This window comes from Cyrtonyx montezumae, unplaced genomic scaffold (genome assembly GCF_038088225.1).
Source record: "Cyrtonyx montezumae isolate F1298 unplaced genomic scaffold, pur_monq_1.0 scaffold_13, whole genome shotgun sequence".
NCBI classification, from domain to species: domain Eukaryota; kingdom Metazoa; phylum Chordata; class Aves; order Galliformes; family Odontophoridae; genus Cyrtonyx; species Cyrtonyx montezumae.
In genome coordinates, this window is record NW_027071859.1 from 24,723,009 (window position 1) to 24,746,204 (window position 23,196).

The window sequence follows — 23,196 nt, forward strand, 5'->3', positions numbered from 1 at the left end:
AGACTATGGATTGAATCTTCAATCTTTTTACACAAAGCAGCTGTTTTGAACAGCATCCAGTTTAAATGCTCTGGATCTCTAGCTACAGCTTAAAAAACATAAAGTCACTTCAGAGACTGAGTCAAGTCACTCAAACAGTCATTGTCTTTGATCCAAATTATTTTATATTGATGATATACAGTGCTAAATACACTCTGTTTTTCATTTTTGTAAGTGTTTGTGCTCTTCTTTCTTACTTTCTTTTTGTTTAATGTGGGCTTTTAACACTGCAAACCAAGAATCCTATGCTAGTTGCTAAAAGGTCATCTGCAAGTGGTTGAGGGAAGAGATTGCCTCACTCCATTGCGCTTCATGAGGCCTCAACTTGAGTGCTGTCTGAAGGTTTGTGGGCGCCATAAGATAAAAAGGATGTAAAACTTTCAGAGGGTGACCAAAGGAGAGCTACAAAGAGAGTGAAGGGCCTTGAAGGGAAGACATATAAGGAATGGCTGAGGTCCCTTGGCTTGTTCAGTCCACAGAAGAGCAACTAAAATATTTCTGTAAAGTTTGATATCGTTCTTAGAGTGTCTTTAAACTCTTAACTGATGGCATTTTGAACTCTGACATGGGCAAGAACTGTGGCAGAAGGCTCACCTGTGTCTCTGTCCACATATCAAGTTATTTTTACTTTGTCTTCTCTAAATGATCTGTACTGGAAGGAGCAGCAGTGCTGGCATAAAATCTGCAATTCTATCTAGTACATTTGTTATGTTCATTTTAACAAACAGTCTCTCTAAGGTTTGCACATTTCTTGCTGATGAAGACAATCAATTATGGGAGAAAAAGGCTTCTGTGTTTCATACAAAAAGCAGCACGTAGCATGCACTTGGTTACTAATCTTCACAGGAGAAACAATATTATTCCTATGTTTTGAACAGAAGATCCATTATAAATTCATGCTCCTAGCCTTCTAAGTTTTATGGACCATTTCCTTCTCATAAATTTGTTATCTGGACCACTCATTTCCTTAAACAATTTAAATCAGCTCCAACACAATTTACATTGCTCTACCACTACAATTAGGCAATCTATCACTATCTTCAAATGCAAAAACTAATGTACAGCTTTGGTGCTGCTAGGGCTATCCAGTAGGTTGCACCCAGCATGCATTATGTTCTGGTTCTTTTTCTCACCTCTTTGTTCAGTTTTAGTTTATATGATAGAAATATCTTTTGCAGCTCTTTTAAGCCGTCAGAGTAACATTTACCTTAACAAGATTTCTATCTGTGCACACTACTAAACTCTTAAGATATAAGTTCAATAGAAGATTTTGCCATATTTCAATAATTTGTTACATTATGGTCTTACTGACCCTGGTAGATACACACTCTCTTCTACTGGCTTGTTTTTTATCCCCCATTTTTTCTTTCTTACAGTAATGATCCAGAGTTTTTCCTTTCCACTTCATAAAAATTCATCCATTCTATGCTTTCACATCCTTCAGGTTTGTAGTCCAACTAACCTCGTGAATCTGTGTACTTTCTCTCAATTTAGACTAGAGACATCTGACTACAAAGAGCTGTGGAACAGCCTTGCTGAAGGACTATGGGGAAAAAGCACTAGATGATACTCAGTGTAGACAGATGTAAATTGAGGTAGATGGCAGAAACATTCCTAGTCTGACATACAGGATGGTGGGCTCTGAACTTGCTGTCAGCAAAGAAAGAGGGTTTTAAAGTTTTAATAGGCAGTTTCATGACAATGTAAGTATGTTTATTTATTAGGAATTTATTACTGGAAATTTTTTCTAATATAAATTTTAAATGAGGTAAATGTTTATGATAAAAACTAAAAGACAGAGTTGTCCTTTGATCTGACCTGAACATTATTTTACATAAAAGTATTAATTTTGAAAGGAAATTCAAATGTACTGCTGAATCAGCTCAGAAGCAGTTATCACTTTCTATATGCAGATTTTTCTGCCATTACTTGTTGTTTCATTCAGTGTCAGGGGAAAAGAACACCTTGGATGTTTATACATAAGAAACTCTGACTTGTAACAATCATCATAATAAATGCTTTAGAAATAAAACACCTTCATTTGATAATAGTCAGAATGACCTATTTGCTTATCTTTAATAATTTCCTTTCATCTCGTCTCCTGATTCATAGCAAGCACTTGATTGTGTTTAATTTGTTTTTCTTTTTGACCCAAAGAATTAATCAAATTTTAGCATCTGGTAGCATTTTTACAATCCAGAAAGTACTTTTTATACACTTCATTTATGTAAAAAATGTCATGATTCCCTAAGTACAGCAAAAATCAAACTACAGGAGAAAATGTTTTGTCCAAAAGAGCACTTCACTCAAATATCTTTGTCAGCTTCTCTTAAGGTAACATCAGACACTACCTGGTATTTCCTGGCTTGTCTATTCTTGGCTTCTTTGATCTCTCTGTCTCTCAAGACGATGCCTTATGAAACAATATGAAGGGAGGGTGCTCAGTTCAGATATTCTTTGCTTGGGACTGTGCTTTGGGCTGCTCTGTGTTTACAGGCAATAGCAAAGGTGGGGAGGTGGTCACTTACAGTGTTTTGCCTCCAAAGCATGTGACTTTGAGAGCACTGGAACAGTTTGCCCAGAGTGGTTGTGGAATCTCCTTCTATGGAGATATTCAAGGCCTGTCTGCATGGCTACCTGTGTGACCCAGTGTATGGTACCTGTGGACTTGATGATCCCTTCTCTTGAGGTCCCTTCAATTCTGTGGTTCTGTGACTTGTTTCTTGTCATAACGTCTACAAATGACAGAAACTACAACCAATGCGGACTACAGCCTATGGTTCTCACCTTCATTGCAGAGGATGCCAGATCTTCCATATGGACAAAGACAAACAGCATCTTGTCTGGACTTTGGAAAACATGTAGCACCATTTCCACAAGGACTTTCATCACAAGTCATGAACTGGCAGAGTCTTCCAGAGTAGAGTTTAGGGCATTCACAAAACCAATTTTCTACATCACTGGCAAAGTTAAAAACAAAACAAAGCAAAACGTATAAGTATCAAAAAAGGATGGGTTTTATTCTCACAGAAATCAGTGATGTTTGACTTGTGCTTGCAATTATTTCTTTGATTTTACTCTCCTAACTTTTATTTCCTTATTTGTTTGCATACATGGCACTAGAGATGCCAGACTGCTTTCTGGGACACTTCAGTTGACAGATTATTTTTTGTTTAATTTTATGTTTCATGTCTCACAAAAAGGAAAGGAAGAAAGAACAAAAAATGTAAAGGTATCAGTTTACTTTGCAAATAGAAGCAGCATTTGTACATTCAAGTATTACCTACAGTTCTTGAAAGTACAATAGGATGTAAAGGAAAGCTGAAATATGAATACATACTGAGTGATTATATTGGAATTATATATACAAGAGTGAACAGGTAATACATTTGCTTTTGTATATCCTATGCTCTTAACTATGGAAAAAGTATTAGAATAGACCAGGAAGAAAATAAACTTTAATCAGTCCCAAGGAGTAAGAATCATAGAATTGAATGTGCATATTCTGTTTTCAGTAATTAACTTTTTACTGTACCAAAGGCAGGTGAATGGCAAATATGGTCCGATTCAAAAAATCATACAGGAAAAGCAGGAGTGTAAAGTATTCATATATATCACTTGTTAAACATAATTTCATTAAAGGCTTTATTTTATTTCCCTCTTGTTTTATGACTGAAATCAGAGGACAGCCAGATAGGTCAGTTTATATGATTACTACACATCCTCAGTACTGAGCAGAAACATGTCTGCTTTATACTTGATAAGGTCACATGTGCCTGTGGGTATGAATGCAAAAGAAATGATGTAAGCTATGTTAAACCACAGCCATTATGTTTTTCCTGATAATAGCATAATCATTAGGAACTTCAGTGATGAAATGTCAAATAAAAGTGGTTTTTAAAAAATGTGTCCATGACTTACAATATACATGCAATCAGGTTGAAGAAAATAATCTGGAGCAGACAGAACTGCTGCATTTTTTTTAAAGAAGGAAATAAGTAAGCCTTCTGACAGCCTGCACATAGCAGTTGATTGGTATATTTCTAAACTGACCACCCACAGTTCTGGGAAGAGAGAATCTCAGCTGGAAAGTCTACCAGAATGAATCTCATGAATAATGCCTCCAGACACCTTTGGAAAAGAAAATTGCTATCAGCTGCAATAATAAATTTCTGTGTGTAGCCTATTCTATTTATAGATCAGCTGCAGATGCCAGGACAGGAATGTAAATGAGATACTGGGTCGTCTTAGTTTGTGCAGCAATGAAAAGCCTGCTTTCTGCTGTTTCAGTGTCAACATTACACAGTTCAGGTAATTAAAAAAGCAAGAATACACTGCATTCTTCCTGGAAATCCACAACTGACAGTGATGATCTCTAAAATTAGTTATTAAATGCATCAGTTTGTTTCACAGAGGAGAAGAAAGATCATTGTTGCTGACTACCAAGATAGACTTCAAATAAACCATTTTCATCAATTGTTCTATTGAACTCCATATATCAATATTGTCCATTTCTTTTGTGGTCTTACTTTTCATGCTCTACAGAAGATTAAAATAACATGAATCATAAAATATAGTGACAAATTTATTATTACAAAAACAAGAACTGTCCTAACATTTTACTTTTGTTATCATAATGCCCTAATAACAAAGAAGGGTGAGTTCCAATGAGGCAAAGAAAACAGTTTTTAAAAAGTTCTCCAAACTAACACAAGAGCTTGAAAATATAATAGTTAATCACGTGCAAAATATATTACAACCAATTCATGGGGTTTGTATACTGAAATATGAAGTCCCAAATGATTTATTATCCTCCCTCAAAGCAGTCTGTTGCTGTACTTGGTATTGAAAAGGATAAGGTCTCCTATATTCTACGGAGTCAATTTCAGCTGGAAGGAGCACAAAAATGCTTGAATGATGAGGGACTTTCTCTCCTCCCAAGTGAGTTTAACAATTTCATGGCATCCTGCTAATTTTCATAAATGCATGAAACGAATGAAAAGGGACAGCAAATCTGAATAGTTGTATCTTTTGTGCACATTGTATACTGTGAATGACTCAGAGAGAAAATATTTTGATAATTACAGATATGGGCTATAGAACATGCATATTGCTTGTCATAAAAAAACATGGAAAAAAACAGAATTTTAAGGCTACGAAATTGGAAACAATGTTTTGTTGAAATGTGTTGCATGTCTATATTAGTGTTTTAGTTCAGAAGCAGAGCGTAATTCTGAAGCAAATCTCCTTGTCATGCCCATTTGACATGCCCTGGTTCACATTACAGAGTGGTCTCAAGAGTGTATGAACTCAATTTCAGATGAACCTAAACCAGAAGACTGTCTCACACCTCAGGTACTGCAGCTGCTAACGGGCATCTATTTCGTGGGGTGAGACCAGATCCAGTGTGAGTTAAAGATGCTTGAAACTGCGAGCAGTAGGGATGCTGAGTCCTGTAAATCTACTCCTACTGAGCTGCATTATCTGTTAATACAGATGCAGATTTATAAGCCATCAAAACGAAAAACAAAGCTGCCATGTTGTGTAGTATACATAAAAGAAGTCACAGATTTTAAACTGGGGTACTGGCAAAGTCCTGAAGTAGATAAAGCAAAAAAAAAGTCAACCATCCACAATCATTTGAAGCAAGAATGTCAAAAACAATAAGAGAAAAAGGGAGCAGAGACAGAAATACAGCAGAAGTGGAGTGGAAGAGACAAGTACAATACTCCTAGGGCACAATCACCTCCTGTCACCAGTCTTAAGGGATATGAACAAACAAGTGCAGCAAGGACGAACTGTTCTTCCATCTTTTCACAGTCCTCTTTTGAAATGGTAACACATACACTTTTCATTACCATTTCCCCTGTGAAAATATTCCTTTGATTTTTGGACTAGACCTTAGCTCAGAAAGAAAATCAAGCAACACTTGAATGGTGTGACATGATACCCGTAATTCAATAAGGTAACTTCTTCCCCTTTGGTCATTACTTTATATCAGTGCTCTGATTTAATAAAACTAAAGTTTTGTATCAGAGTGACACCTTTGGGATGACAACACAGGTTTTGATAGCTTTTTTAAACGTTGCACAATTCAGAGGAAACAGAATTGTAACAATATACAGCCTGTGATAATGCAGTCACAGCAGTATTTAACACAGTTTTGACTTGAAATCTCTTTGAAAACAATATTACACTGCCTTTGTACAAGGTATCACAGACATTACCTGTATTATAGTGATACAGTGCTGAGGTACTCCAAAGTACAGAACAATCTTCTATAATCTCCTACAGGCCTGTGTATTTTCTATCTGTAAAATGGGAATACTTCTACTCACAGAGGCCTCAACTGTCCTGTGACCCCCTCTAAAAGCACCATACGTGACATCTGTGGAGCTGTATGTGAGAGGGATTCCTGGAAGGAAATGCACTCAAAACTCTTTAATCATGACAGTATTATGGTGAGAATTTCAAAAAACATTTGTTGCAGTGGGTTCAGTTCTTAACAACACAAGTTCTTTTTACTGCTACCTGAGACAAAGATACAGAAATTAGAGGGAAGAGAGAGCTTCCCAAACCACTTCAGTAAATAAATAGTAGATGTGGTTCCATTTATTTTAAAGTTATTACCATTATGTATTATCAGTGTCATTTAAAAAAATAATGGCAACTTAAAGGAGCATCATATTTTACCAGTTTAATTTTTGAATCACATTTCACATAAAGAGTTGTTAAATCTCTCCCTAGAAAGTGCCAGGATAATGTAAAAGTGATTAGATTTTCATCTAAGAGCTTTGTGTAGGAGTCAAATCCACAGAAACACATTGTAGCCAGAAGCATATCCATAACTCATCAATAATATTAAAAATATCAAAGGACAATACATAGAAGAGGCATTCCTTCCTTGTGCACAGCAGGTGATTTTCTTGTACATAATATATCTGTCAATCTTTCCTGATATTATAAAGCTCAAAAAAAATCAATTCAGCTTTCCTGCTGCTTTAGGACTCTCACTCAGGTTGCTTCAATTATGGTATCTTCTCTAGATCTGAGTGCTTTTGTTAGCTTTACTGTTTTGAATCTTTTTTCCCCTATCAGGAATTATTATTCTGCAAGCTCTGGTGATTCACTTTAAATTTCCTTTCCTTTCACTGAAAGCACTTTCTAAACTGCTTCTCTTTATATAAACAACTACTGACAAGCTCTCTTTAAACCAAGCTTAAATCACTTGTGAACTAAATTGCTTTTGAAAACTCCTAGGGAAAATACTTCCAGATTGCTTGGGTGCACTCATGAAAAAAGCTTTTGCTTTGAATTTTGTTTGAGGCAGGCCTACATTCACTGTTATGCTGGTTCAAGCATGGAATAAACAGTGCCTGATTTTAGCACAGAGCCCACGTTTACCCTATACATCCAAGTTCTTTGATCCAGGTGAAAAGCATTAGAGCTGGAAGACTCCAGTTCCACTTCAAGAAGGAGAAAAGGAGAAAGAAAACAGTTTCAGCAACTTCTTTGCCTGCTGCAAATATACGAGAGCTATTTGCATACAAAACAGTTTAGCTCAAACAAAAAACAAATGTATAGGACCCAATTAAGAAATTCAATTAAACAGATGCTTAATCCATCCCAGTCAAACAACAATAAGCAGCTGTTCAGTCTTATCATTTCTAAGCATACATGAGTTTGCCTCAACAAGAATCTACTCCTGAAATGTTATCTAAACCTTAGAAAGTTCACTGAAATGGTGTTTAGGTTGGTTATCACTTGGGAAGGACTGCATTTGTGTCATGGAAATGGTGAAGGAGGAGGAACTTTTACTTCTTGGCAGAGTATCTATTTGGGAGCTGTGAAGATGTCACTATTTTCAGAAATCTAGGCCTGTTTGAACTTATTTAAAAATATGTACTCATTCAAATAGCTAACACTACTATCCGACTTTTCATGACCTCTTATGTATTCTTGCATAAAACGTCTTTAGCTCCATCGTGTGAAAGATATGCATCCATTAATCTGCTGAATGCGTAGGAGGCCCCATAATGTGACAACAATTGATATGTCACATAATGTGACATAATGTGCCAGCAATGCATTCCCTGGCCACATCTCAGAATCGGAATAGGGATCTGTCAGGCTGAGTCCACCACAAGGGCTCTGAGGCTGTAATTACCCTTCTCCATTTTTCCTGGGATTTCTCAGTTCTTCACTGTCTTTGGGTCGCATGAGAAGAATACTATATGGATGTTATTATTTGTTACAACGTATTTATGAAGTGTAATGAAAAATTTAAAAAGTGCTGAAAGGACGATTAAATTGATAATAAGAAATTAGCACTTTGTGAAACATGACCAGGTGAGCATGTAAACATTTTCATCAACATAAAGTGGGAGCCAGATCTCTAACTCATGAAAGCACATGCTGCCTAACTCCTATTTGTCCTTGGCAGATCTCATAATTCTTCTATGACAGCAAGTTTGCAACTGCTCCCAGCAGTCCCTGGATCCCCAAACAGTTTTGCTTCAATATATTTACTCCTTGCACGCAGATTCATCAGTGCTGTATCCAGAACAGTAATGCTGATCGTTTGTGTGTAGCATATTGCTTCTTGCTCTGTTTTCCTTAAAGAAGCTTTGTATACTATCACTCATTCTTGTTAGAATTTTAAAACAATTTTTTAGCACAGAAGCATTCATTACTGAAATGTTAGATGAATTTATATGCTGTCAAACTCTGTAATTTAGTCATTTCAGAGATTTGTCTCCTTATACAGCAACAGTAGCTTGCTACACAGATCTTGAAGAGATAGATGATAACAAAATTGAAGAAGGAAACTGTGAATTGTTTTAAAATAATAACATTTACTTTAAATTTACAGTGTAATAGTTTTGAAATGGGTATAATCTAAATCTAGAAACAGTATACTGTGAAACGAATAGTTTATGTAAACCCAGTTTTCGTTACACTTTCTTTCTCAGTTTCTTCCCAACAGTATTTTCTGTTTCTGAAAGAGATTTTTTTTTGTTTACACAAACACTACCCAAAACATTCTGTGGTCAGCTAAAGGAAAGAAGGTTTCATATCCATCTCTTCATTGTGGTGTCCCCAGTTCTTCCTCCGGTTTGAAGCTTTAATGATCAGTCACACAGAATTTTCTTATCTTTGTAGCACTCATTACCCTTTGCATTTTTATTTAAAAACATTTTTAATTGTAAGTAGTTCATCATCATTACATTCACACAGGCCTGGTCTATGAATAGGGCTGAAAGCCAGGAGCTGGTAGGAAAGGGTAGGCCAGGTTTTGAACCACACCTCAAAGCAGTAAGCACTTGTGGACAAATATTCTGAATTTGCACAGTGGCTAGTGAAAAGTAGCCTCTTGTTCCTTCTGTTTTCTCATTATGCTTAAACAATAAGTTAAAAGCATTTTATGTACATCACATACATTAAACAATATATTTTTTTCTTGTTCATGGTGTAATTAATGTATATGAAATGCTTCATTGACCAAATCAATAGCAACAGAAGTACATTACCTGTACATTAACCTATTTTTTGAAATAACTGACTGAATTTTAACTTGAGATAGTCATTTGCCTATGGAAAGGATTCCTTCTTTGACTGAGAAGAGCTTTAGCTTGATATAGTTAACACCTAGAAAACTGAAATAAGGCCACTGCTAAGTACCCGAAGAGCTTTGTGAAGCCTTCAGATGGCAGTAACGGCTTAAAAGTACTGATAATTCATCACCAATCACATGAGATTTATAACTCAGAAGAAACTGAAATGAGAAGTTGTGTTTTTAGATCACTGATTTTCAGAAATCTCACAGATAGTGGGAAATAAAGTCTAGAGTTAATTCTTATCTCAACTTGACAATACTTTTTCATAACTGGAGATACATTCAATATCTAAAAGGGAGCTACAGGAAATAAGGGGACAGACTCCTTAGTAGAGTCTGTGGTTATAGAAGAAGGGAAAATAGCTTCAAGCTTAAAGAGGGTAGATTTAGGTTGGATATAAGGAAAAAGTCTTTCAAAAGTGAGGGTGGTGAGTCACTGGAACAGGCTGCCCAGAGACTGATGCCCTGCTCCTGGAGACTTTCAAAGTGAGTCTGGCCCTGGGAAACCTGATCTGCTGTGCATGCCCCTGTTCATTGTGGGAGAGTTGGACTAGATAACCTTTAAAGGTCCCTTCCAGCTCTAAGGATTCTGATTCTAGGATACTATGATACATCTAATTACATTTTAAGCACGGAGTGTAGGCTGCTGTAAAAGCAACCCACAGATCTTTCCCAAAGTCCAGAAAAACAAACAAACAAACAAACACCACCACAAAGCACCCCAGACCTCTAAGAATGGTAAAGTTGGCCTCAGTTAAGTGTTATACACTTATGCTGCATGCAAAAGCTTTCCAAAACAACAAAATAATATTTTTCTGACTTCCAAAACAAAATATCTCACACAGCTTTTGGATGTACAGCCTCTGTTTGTCTCTTTCTTCCTCCCTTGCTTGAGATTCACTTAATGCCTTGCACTACTCCAAGTGTCTTCCTCTATCATCAATAGTAAGAGAGAAGGAAGGCACAGCACTGTTTCCTTGTGTGTCCTTTCCTCGGAATGCCATCAGCTCTCAGAAGTGGCAGAAAGTCCCTGCAGCACAGGATTTATTTTTATACATTAACTGAACTGTATGGAGTTAAGGAAAACTTCATAGTTTCCCTCTGTCTGTGCTCTATCTGAATATCCACAATAATTCAGATTAAGCTATCTCTTTAAATGATATCAAAGGTAGGTCACAAGAACTGAAAACAGAATCCAGTTAGGAACATAAGCACATTTGAGGGACCAAATCTTCACTTGTCTACCACATTTTTATCCCACTGAAAATTAGAGAGAACAAACAGTAGGCTGCACAAGCCTCTTACAGAGTTTAATTGCCTAAGCTTCTACAAGTAGTTGAGCATAAGAAGTGCAGGAGAAGGGCTGAGTACCAGTAGTATTGACAGCACTGATTCAAGTCAGAAGTTAGCAGTCACGGTGAGCTTTCATTTTTTTTTTTACAATATAGTTTTTACCAATAGCTCGAGTTGTTCTGTCATGTAGGTTGACCTTTCACTTTGATTGCTGCCTCAGCTCTGAATTTCACACATTCCTGATGATGGCTATGAATTACGAAGGGTATAAGGTGCCATAAAACCTGTGAAATCAAATGCTTTAAAACAGAGTGTTGGCATTTTTCAAATGTTCAAGAACTGCAACCATTAGGGTTGTTCCATTCTTGAAAATTATCATGGTTGGATGACATTGCAGGCTCCACTAATGCAGACAAACTTTAATCTAATTAGCACAGATACCAGCTGTAGTGAAAGCACAGCTGACTGCTTTCATCCTAACTGCTAATATTTCAGAGAAAGGGGATGCTCTCAGTTTCCTATCATGTATGGATATTATTACTCATTCTATCTGCACATAAACTATCTTTGTTGTGCCTTTTCTGCAGTCATGCTCTGTTTTGCTTTATAGACGTGCCCTGTGTATATCCATAGCAATGAGCACAGAAGGAACTGTGATGCCTCGTGGTTATTTCAAAGTTACCACATAATGGCAGTGAGACTGCCTAAGGAAAGAAGGAAAAAATGCGTGAAAAAGTTAAAACAGAGAGGTAATACAGCCAGCAGAAAGAATACTTTTTAACCTTTTCTATTTAGATTCTTCAGTCAATTTATAAAAAGCATAGGTACCAAATCCAAATCAGCTGCAATATTAAGATGTTTCTTCCTTTGATATCAATGCTCCTCTCAGTGAAACATATAGAGCTAGTGAACAGGACCTACTTTCCCAACAGTTCAGCTAACAGCCTGGGGAGAGAAGTTAAACACCCTGCCTCTGGGCACGCAACAACTTGCTAATGGCAGTAGATGCTTGGAGTTTTCTTAGACTTCCTGGATCAGTTGACTAAATCAGAACAGCTCCACTGAAATCTGTGCTGCTCTTGAAAAGTCACAGTTTTGGATGTAGACTGTAATAAAAACTGTTATAATTATGAACAGAAATATAGTTTTGGAATGCCTTTCCTACTTCTGGAGTTCTTATGTTTCAATATTCATAATTTACTGACAAAAAGCAAGGGCTATCAAGGGGTACCAACTAGAACCTCAGCTCTATTTTTGTTATTTCTCTGATCAGAGGCAGGGGACAATCCCTACTGATTATTACTGTTTCAGAGCAAAATATCTTTCCACACTGCTAGTTATGAAGTTCTACACTTCTGAAGAGAAGGTGAAAAATGCTCCCAGAAAGCATCTGAGGCATTCTTGTACCGAAAGACTAAATCAGAACATGGCCCAGAGTCTAAAAGTTATATGAGACCTGAAACAAATATTACAGTAGAATCATGAGATAGACTGCAGATAAAAATACACAACACTATGCTAGCCAAATAAATCATACAATTATTTGCCAAACAAGAAAAAAATTCTCTATTAAATGATTCTATTTTCTGATGTGCTTTGTAAAGCCTTTGGAAGAGGGTCAGGATTGGGAGGCTCTAGAACTGAGGTCCTCCCACAATTGAAGAGCTCTTACATCAAAGAATACGGTTCTCCTGATGCTCCCACCTGTGACTTAATTTCCAACATAATAGTTTTAAACTTGTTGAAGCTTCAGAACACTGTGTGAATGTTTCATTTATGTCTGTACCAGATGACTGGTTTCATGAGAATCATAATCTTTAACACAGTGGCAGAAGCTTTAAAGCAGGCAAAGACATCCATGGAACCACTTAGCAACTACACAAGCTTGTAAAACAGCTGAATTTTTTGATGCACATTCTGTTCCTCCAAAATAAAAAAGAGCTTTGTTTTTCACTCAAGGGCTTGAGAGGTTAATACACAAAAATATGTTGTTACATATCAGGATCTGCTACAAATCAAATCCCTCCAAATTCAAAACAAAAAAACATTGTATTTGGATGCACAGCCAGTAAACAATTTTTCTGTGTGTTGGATATAAAGAATAGGCTTTGGGAAGGTTGGAATTCATTCTGAGGCACAGCTATGACAGAATTGTAATCTCTGTGATATACTATCTGTGTAATAAACTGAGGTGCATCCCTGGGTAGAAAAGAAGCAAGCAATATATTGTCAATGAATAAAGTCTTTCATTTGTTTCCACTGTGATTTTTTTTAAATTTGATTTTTATTATTAATATCACTTAAAATGTTTCACCTTGATTCATAATCATAAGGTATAACATAATCATAACACTGCAATTTCTTAGGACAACTAGATTTTAGTCACATATGAAAAAAAGACTTTAAATGTTCTTTACCTGCAACTGATACAAAACATGGCCGGCTATAAGCACTTATTAATCATTTATCCACTGGATTATTTAAAATATATAGCCAGCAATTATAGTTAATTTGCATATTATATGAGCAAATTCCTATACAATCTCACTTCCTTCTGCACTTACACTGCCATTTCTTTTTTAAGTTGCCAAGAGATCTGTGACTGAGCTGTTTTTAAATATGTTAATACTCCTGAGCTGTTAATTTGTCACACAGCAATAATATTCAGGTCACAATGGTATTTCTGGGAAGAGGATTTCTGGCAGTGGCTTCTGCTAAAGCAATCGAACACAAAATAACTTATCTACATTGTGATTGTAAAGAAAGCAGAAAAAGAGCAGTCTGTGTTGCAGTTGTAAGAAGGTTGCAGTCCTTTAAGATTCTGCCGTGCCTAAAATCTTTTCTGGCAGAATTTCCTGTAACTCGGTTGGTTACCTTTAAATGTATTTTCTGTGTGTAATATAATTATACGTCTGCTAGAATAAACCAAAATACTGTTTATGCCAAGGTATCTTTTATGTATGTCCCATGTTCCAGCAGTTGGATTTATGCTAGACCAGAAATTGCAGTACTGGAAGAATGGAGTTATTCATCAGTGTTTCTATGGTGAGCTTTTCTTCTGCTATAATTGTTCAGCTCCACAGGTGGTAGCTATGGCAGCATCACTTGTGCAGAGAATACCATGTGGCTTGTGATGCTTTAAGGAGGATAGAATTTTTTACTGCTAAAAGCACACTTACATAGCACAATGCTTATATATGGCATTAATTACACTGTTTCTATTAAACACTAACTCAGGTACAATAAAAATATCTCAAATAAAAGCAGTAAGAAGGAGATATTATAGAGATACTTAGTAAACAAAGATTATTTGAAGCTTTCCAAGTAATATTTATAAGGAACACTTGAAGAGACATTATACAAAGTGGTACAGTTAAAAAAAAACAAAAAACAAAAAACCTCACAATAATATATACAATATACTCCTACAATATAAACAATTTCAACTACAATTTTGGTAATTTTTTCATTTTGCCTAGGAGTCACATTTCTCTCTTAATTAGTGTGGTTATGCTCCAAACTCACACGCTAATCTCTTTTACATAACATTACAGAAATCTAAAATTTCAGCAGAAGCAAGACAGCTTTTGTGGGGCTTCTTGGATACTCTGTTATTTATCGTGTTTCTTTTTGCATACATAGCCAAGTTGTGCTGTTTATGCGATACAGCAAGATGCAAGGAGCACTAGAACTAAGAATTCAGCTAAAAATTTCTTAGCACAAACCACACAGGATCATGAGTCTTTCATCAGTCATACATCACTCCTTTGCACCACCTGCCAGAGCACGGCCAGAAGTGTGCCTCCCTCCTTCTTAAGCAGTTGCCTGAAATAGCGCTATGTCCTGTTTTATGAAGGTTAAATATCCTGGAGAAAAGGCATTGTCCTCTTACTACCCAAGCTATTAAAAAGCCACCTCCTCCATTCATCATCATTTCACTGTGTACTTTGTACTGCCAGTCACTGAGTGCTCCTGCCTGCCAGGCAGCACAGCTCTGCAGAACACAACCTGCAGTACATCGCTACCACCTGTCACATTTCAGCAGCAGAGATTTCCCAGATGCACTAAAGAAACTGTGAGAAAGCCTCAGACCACACTACTGAAGCCAACCTGATGACAAGAGAAGAAAATAAAAATCCATCCCACGGCCCCAGAAGAAATTAGCAGTGTTCACAGTGCCTCAGAAGACCCACAGCTGTGCTCTCAACTATGAATGGGATTGTTCTCATCGCAAAAGTTGGGGCCCATCAGGCCATGTACACTTCTTATTTTCTGAGATACAAAAAAGAACTGGTGACTTGCACTTCAGAGTGTGTGCCTCCCTAACTCATGTAAGAACCTCAGAATTCTTTCTTCCTATAGACAGACAAAGCCATACCCCCTTTTAACTTACAAGGCATGTGCTCTCGAGCTTTTTGCTTCCAAGCCCTGCCTTGTGGCCAAGATGCACCAGCACTGGGCTACATGTCACTCCAAAGCAGTCCAGAGACAAATGCTACTTTATCTTGCTACTCTGGCAATGTCTGTAAAGAATTTTAAAAGTATTACTATGAAGAGAAATGATGAGAAAAGTACAAAGTCTAGATATTGTGCTCCATCACATCTGGCAGTGAAACAGAAGAGTGAGAAGACTTTTTTTCCCCAGGAATTGCTTTGCATTAGATATTCTGATATTTTAAAAGCTAGAATTTTAGAATTACTCTCCTGTTATTATCACAAGACTTGTAATGCTTCTAATTTCACACCAATGAGATGTCTGCTTTGTGACATATTAGAAAATGTACTAGTTCACAGAACCACAGAATTGTAGGGGCTGTAGAGGACCTCTAGAGATTATTTAGTCCAATCTCCAGCTAAAACAGGTTCCCTGTTCCCTTTTAATTTTCTTCTGTGCTGAATTTTGTACAAAATTTGAAAAGCATGAGTTTTGGTATTTTTTTTCTTAGGAGCTAGCACTTGCTGGAGACTAGCTAGGTCCCTTGTGTTAGATTGAAGTTAGTATGTTCTTTGTTTGTTCCCAGTCTCTCATTCCCCAGTAAGAAGCAAAATGCTGTTAAACAAACAGTAAGAGCACACTCTCTCTAAATCCTAAATAAGCCACAAGATAGGATGAAGTTGACATTATTTATGATTTGTACATTGCTCCGTTACCTAGGTGTGACCTACAGGACATTTCATAGTTCACAATAGCTCAGACAATCAGGCTCTCTACATTTTTTCCCAGTTAGATACACTGGTACTGGCTGGGATGGAGTTAGCTTTATCCTGAGCAGCCATTATGGTGCTGACAACAAAGCAGTACAAAACAGCCAGCACACACAACTGAAGGGTTTTCTCAGCCTCTCTCTATACCCCAGTGCCTAACCTTCACTTATTAAGCTGCTCATATCTCAACACATGAGATTTTCAGCTTTAGTCCTTCTTATCCTGATGGAGGCAATGAGAGAGCAACAGGGTGGGAGCTCACTTGCTGGCCAGCATCATACCCCTCCACTGGGTTAAGTAACAAACTCCAAATGGGCCTGTGAGTTATTGTAGCAAGAACTGCAGCACATTTACTCTGGAGGAGTTTGTATTTGGTGTGCCAGTGAAGGAAGAATAATGTGGCCCAAAGACTGGAAAATCTAGACATTGCAAGGGACATTAACTTCCTGTAGTTCTTCCCCATTTTGATAACAACAAGCATTTGTCAGAGTGAGTTCACCAGCACGTTGGGGGTTATATGACAAGCAGGCTACAATGCATTTAATCAAGAAATAGACAGTAAAAAAACCTGCATATCCTTAAGGGCTTTCAGACTTGTTGATTTTTGATTCTTTCTCTACCAGCACACAAGGCACAGTAGGCTTTTTTTTTTTTTTTTCAGGGCTCCGTTATGGCAAATACAGATAACCCACCCCATGCAGTCAGCATAAACCATGTGGTTATGTCCCTGATGCTGACAGAAACGGGCTGTGCAGCACAGCTAAATTGGCAGAGGCATTTTCAGGTGGACTAGTGGAGTCCTTGAAATCCAGGGACAGAAAGGACTGTAGGGCATGCAGGCTGAGCACCGTCAGGGGAGTAATCTGACATGGGGAACATGTGTCATCATCAATTCTTATACTCACTTAACATTGATGATCTTCACAGAATATGTGTCGTTCAAAAACCATCAAAGGGCAAGACCCAAGAGGAAGGTCTGCAGCACAGCATATCTGATTCTGGTGGGGCCTCTTGTGATACTCTGAGATACTGGCTTGGAGAAGGAGGCAGTATCTGCTAGGGAATTTCAGAACATTCAGAATCAGAAAGTTGGTTCCACTATTGGCAAAATAGGCTGAGTTCTGGACTGGTTGTTCTACACTGGATGATAGGTGTGTAACCAGTGTCTATGGCCAATGGCATCTAAAAGTAATTTGTAATTATCTGAAGAGTTTTAAGCAGGAGAAGTAGCAAAATGTAGTAACTTGCAGAGAAGAACATTCAGTAGTTTTAATCCGGGTATGTAAATACACCAGGTTAGACAAACACACAGGTATGCCAGTATCGTGTCTCAGACAATGGACTATGCTGGCATCTAACAAAAATGGATCGCTATAAAGTAAGCATTAATTGACATTCATCTTACTGTGACCTGGGCTTGAGGAAATCTTGAATCAGAGTTGAAAATCCTGTGTTTTACAGTTCATAATAGATTTTTTTCTTCTCTATGAAAATGTCTAGCGATTTTCTGTATGCATATACTTCCTTTGAACAGCTTAATGGTGTGGCAGTTCCACAGCTTAATGCATGAGAAGTTATCTAAGTATCTAACTCTGCTTGATTTGAATTTGTCTCCTTGCTCAATGGGATGCGCACAATTTTCCACTAGATGAACAGTTATTGTCTATTTGCTTTCACGATGTCTCTCCTGATGTTGTTGACTTCTTTCATAATGGTCTTTGAACATCTCTTATGCAATGGAAAATCTGAGGCTACTAGTTTGTTGAGTGCAGACATTCTAGTTCTTCAGTCATCTTTGTTGTGCTTTTTTTTTCCCCCTTACTTTCTCTCATTTATAATTCTCCTTTCTAAGATGAGAGAATAAAATGAGAAAACAATGTAGGGTAATGGTACCCTGAGAATTAATGTTAGTGCACCATCGTGTTTTTCCTTTTTCTTTTTTTTCTTTCCTAAGGATTATTCTTTGCTTTCTTAATTACCACTGAGCATCGAGCTTGTATTTTACTGAGTATTAAAAAAAAAATAATAAAAATTAACAGCATATTAAAATCTATGCAGTTCCAGAACATCTGAGAGGGAGCAGCTCATTCAGAGCCGATCCTTCCATTGGTAAAGTTAAAATCCTCTCCTTTAAAATATGTTTAACTCCTTAGTATGTATAAATTTTTTTTATATTGGATTTCTGTCATTTATTTATTACTCGGTCACTTAGCATTACAAGAACTCTCACACAGACCTTCCCAGCTGTCTTGAATAGCTAAGGATCCACCTATAGAAGTAGATTAACTAAAGAGCAAAAGGCTATAGTGGACCTTGTGCAGGGTCAGGATTCTATACAAGAATACTGTAAGGAAGGCTTGCTCCCCATGGGCTTTGGGAAGAAGAGCAAAACCACTGCATTTAGTGAACTATGTGTCTTACTTCCTACCCCTAAGTGGAATTAAGATATATATATTTATTATGAATTCTATAATATGAAGGAGAACAGGTAAGTAATATCAACGTATGAGACATGTCTATGCCTAATAAGACACATGCATATGTTATAATGCAGATGCAATTTCTCCTTTTAATTTGAGGTCACCTATTATGTCTGAATTTGTGTGAATGTTTAAAAGTGAGTAACTAAATTAATTATTAAAAATACAGTTGTCCTGGTATCAGGTAGGTTAATCTTTCTAGAAAATGGAAGGATGCTGTGTTTTGGATTAAGGATGAAAACGAAGTTGATGACACTGTGATGTTTTAATTGTTGCTGAGCAGTGCTGTACAGAGCCAAAGATGTTTTGGCTTCTTTTGGTACTCTGCCAGCAAGGCTCTGGGTGTGTAGAAGGAAATGAGAGGGGACAGCACCAGCACAGTTGATTTGAAATGTCCAAAGGGATATTCCTTATCATATAACATCATCCAAAAACTGTAAAACTGAGGAGAGTTGCATGGGGAAGGGCCAACCACTGCTCAGGGACTGGCTGGGCATCAGACAACAGGTTGTGAGAAACTGCATTGTGCATCACTTGTTTTGTATCTTCTGTCATTATTATAATTATTTATTCCTCTTATGGTCTTTTAAAACATCTTTTTTTCAACTCATGAGCTTTACTTTCTTTCCCATTCTCTCCCCCATCCCACTAGTGGGGAGTGAACAAATGGCTGTGAGGTGCTGAGCTGCCTGCCAGGTTAATCCAGAACAGTTAGAAGAAATGAATTAAATTACAGAAAAAGAAGTGAAAATTATGTCGTGTTTATTATGTCACATCCTGCTGGCTCTAAACCATTTTAAAAAGCCTAGTTTAGAAAGCTGATAATTATGTTCTAAGATGCTCTGAAGCAAAATAATGTTAAGTCTGCTTCTAAATGTGTTTTCACTCATGGCAGTTTAAGGGAATTTATCTCAAAGAGCTGTTGTGCAGAGATGATAAGGATAGAAACATATTCTGGTTATACAGGGCCATCGACCATTCCTGGAATATAAAGCAAAACAGTATTACGAGTTTAAATAAGGTTGAAGATGGTGATAAGAAAACATGACATCCACCTGGATTTTTTTTTAAATTTACACTCTCATCTATCATGTCATTTTTTTTTTTCTAGAAATCAGCCAACAGGACGGCTAAGGCAGACTAGGTTGATAAAATCTAAAGTAGACTTTCTGTTGCCTAGTCTCTAAGTGTCAGTAGCAATGCATTCAGTGTTATGAATGTCCTGAAGGTATGAATGTCTCCTGCTCTGACCACTGTGATATCTCTTCTGGTGGTACAAGGCTGTTTACTGTTCAGTTTGTCAAGTATCCTGCTGCATTTATTCATTAGACTTGAATATGCTGAGAACTGTGGTAAAGGAAAGATCCCTGCTCTTCTACAGTTTCTCAGACACAGGGCAAATCTCTTAGATGTTTTCACTAAAGAGAATTCTTTAGTCAGCAGTAGTTGACATACCACTTAGAAAGCAACCTGGTGAGATCTCTCTGCTACCCCAACCAACATGAGTTAAAAGACTGCCACCCTTGAATTTTAGGTATGAAAGGGATTCAAGTTAGAGGCAAGGCTCGACTTTGAATCTGAATAATTGTTTCCACTAGGTAAGCCAAACTATCCATGAGCTTCTTGGTACTTCATTTGTAAAATGGACACTATCTTGTTTTAAGTGGGTTAAAGAATCATAAAACTGTGGAAATGTATTCCACATAAGTTCTTAATAGATTTAAAACAAAATCTGTTACAACAACTTATGTTCAGGTTTGAACTAAGTGATTTTTAAGGTCCTTTCCAACCTTAGCCATTCTATGATTCTATGATTCTATGTTTAGATTGCTCATAGACTAATCCTAGACCAACTAACATTTCTACTTCCATATAGCAGTATTTACTCCTTGGTCTTTGTTTCAGAGTGTTAGTGTGTTGGCTGGAAAGAAACACTGCATTAATGTCTCTCTAGATAAAAAGATTTTCATTTGGAAAAAAAGCCTGTTTTATTCTGAATTAAGTAAATTGCTAGGAATATTTTAAAATTTGCATTTGAAGCAAAGCTCATAAGTGCAAAATTCCAGAAGCAAAACCAACAATATTACAGCATTCCTAATGTTTCTTAAAGCAAAGTTACTAACGATACTTACATGAAATCAGTGTATGACTTCCACTGTATAAATATGCTGAAAATGGCTTTAGTGCTAGTCAGACTGACAGAACATCCTCTACAAGCTGGCCTGAGTCCCTAGCACATTCCCTGAGAACATTTCTGTAAAACTGTACTGCCTGCAATGAAGTTCATGCACAAACTGTCTGGCTTTGCTGTGTGTATTTATCTTCCGTCTTCAGCAGTCATTTTAGAATAAACATTTTTCCTGAAGAAATATAAATGTAAGTTATTAAGAGCTTAATTAAATAAAAAAGCTTATACTAAACAGCAGAATTGTACTTAATTCTACTTACAAACAACCAATAAAAATCCATACTAGTTGGAAACTTTTAACTTTAAGCCACTGCTGCGTTGTAACACTGATCAGAAGGAACAAACATGAGAATACCTTGTAGCCAAGCATCTTGTAGTCAAGCATCACTGTCAGAGCAGACAGGAATACTTACCAAAACCCAAAGCAGAAAAAGCTAAGAATAAACAAGATGATATTCTGGACAAAACACTGTGGGAAAAGTTTCCGTGTTAGTATTTATTTGAATATTTGTCAGTCATTAAAGGAAAAAAAAAAAAAGAAGTACGTGTTTGAATGCACTGTAAATGCTGAATGTAGAGGATGGTGAAAGCTCTATAAAAAAAAGTGCAAATTATGATTGACACTCAATAAGGCAAAGCAGAAAAGCTCACCCCTTGAAAGAATACTGGAGTTCATCTCTCGCAAGTCATAGCTGTGGAAATTCAAAGTAAAAATACTGCTGGAAGCAACTGGCTTAACCAGTCTGTTTTCAGATTCTCAAAACTGAAATTAAAATGGATATGAAAGACTGTAAAGTAAACTAAAGTCGTTGCACTGGCTTATAGAAACGATGCACTCCTGTTTACTTTGACTTTTCGATAGAGTTTGCATGGAGACGACCAGTAACGTATGCATTTTATTTCTTTTGAGAGAACTGAGAGATGGTATGCATCATAACAGCTAATTCCTTTTGTAATAGCCTCTTAGCATTGTTAAAGATTTTTTTTTTAATGCATCAGTTTTCTTTCCCTTTTCCCATATTTAAAAAGAAACAAATAAAAACAAAAAAGCCCACAATCTGAAATGAAGCATTAAAGAAAGGTAATTAACATTATATGCTGATGATCACTCAGGCAGTGCCTTGTGATGCTGCTGAGGACTGGGTCCTGTTAAAACAGGTGTTTAATGCACAGAGAGTCAGTTCTGGTAATATAATATTTGAACACCATGGCAACTGATCTGTGCATGCAGTTGCTCAAATACTATGGAGATGACAATGATATAAGCAGAAAATCTCAAGTTTTCAAGAGCTTGGCAGCTTTTGCAGATCCTGTGTGCCTTTCTCTGTGGGCTGGAAAAATGAGGGGGCTCATCTCTCACTGCTCCTCCACTCCTAAAATCTGTTGCTAAGCAGGGCCTGACAAATGGCCCCCACATGTTCCTTAATGCAGTTCACACTGATGAGCAATATCTGTCTGTGCTGGGGGTTTGCCACATCCCAAAAGCCTGGGAACAAGATTTGTACTATTAGCCCATGATTTGTAAGATTATTTCATTATGCTTAAATGCTTGAAAAGTTAAACAACATTCTGGTAATTTCATTTGAAGATACATTTGGGAAATGAGCCATTTTAGCAAATGAAAGTCTGGCCAGCATGTTACAAATGTGTTGTGTACGTGCAGTTTGTTATCGGAGGGTAACTGGCTGTGTCTAGCTTTGCCATCCATAGCATGCTTACCACAGCATGCTTCAGCACCAGGCAGCACAGCCAAGAGCCTCCATCAGTCAGCCTTAGGAACAGTCTTATGACAGTTTGTAATGTTTATGATTCTGGCAACTGTCTATAATGTAAACTCTGTGGTCATCAGGATAAAATAATGCTCTTATACTAATATGATAAATCAAAACCATGATATGGAATATATTATATATATTATGATGCACTAGGTTTAGGATTATCTTAATGCACTCCACAGCAATATGGCTCTGTACATTTACAGTAATATACTGCAATTTTATACAGTTACATAAAAGCTCTATTGAAATAGTCATGCACAGCATTTTTATGCATTTCTTAAAATAGCAGAGACATAATGCAACCCAAAAATCACAGGCTATTTAATAATGCATGAGATGTTAAAATTATGCCACTTTTGTATTGTAAGTTTTCCTTTATTAGGTCTCAGTATCTCAGATGTTCTCTTAGTACTGTACTACATCCTCCTTTACTCATTGCAATGCAAAGAATTAGCACTGTACAGCACACTATAGCTGTATTTTTTCTACTGATCTATAAAACATTATGTGAAGAATCTGAAGAGTAAAGGAGTTCCTTCTTCCTCTACTTCCTCATTTTTGTTGCTTCATTTGCAAACACTCTGAAAAAGCAGGAGG

At 36.9% G+C, this 23,196-nt stretch overlaps 1 protein-coding gene across 1 annotated transcript in view; it reads right to left on the reverse strand.

Moving 5' to 3' along the window:
• EYS (eyes shut homolog) overlaps positions 1-23,196 on the reverse strand; it is a 718,119-nt gene that overhangs the window by 39,264 nt on the left and 655,659 nt on the right. Inside the window, exon 41 of the mRNA XM_065730862.1 lies at positions 2,827-2,999. Within this exon, the coding sequence (XP_065586934.1) occupies positions 2,827-2,999 (173 nt within the window). The remainder of the gene's footprint in view (positions 1-2,826; positions 3,000-23,196) is intronic.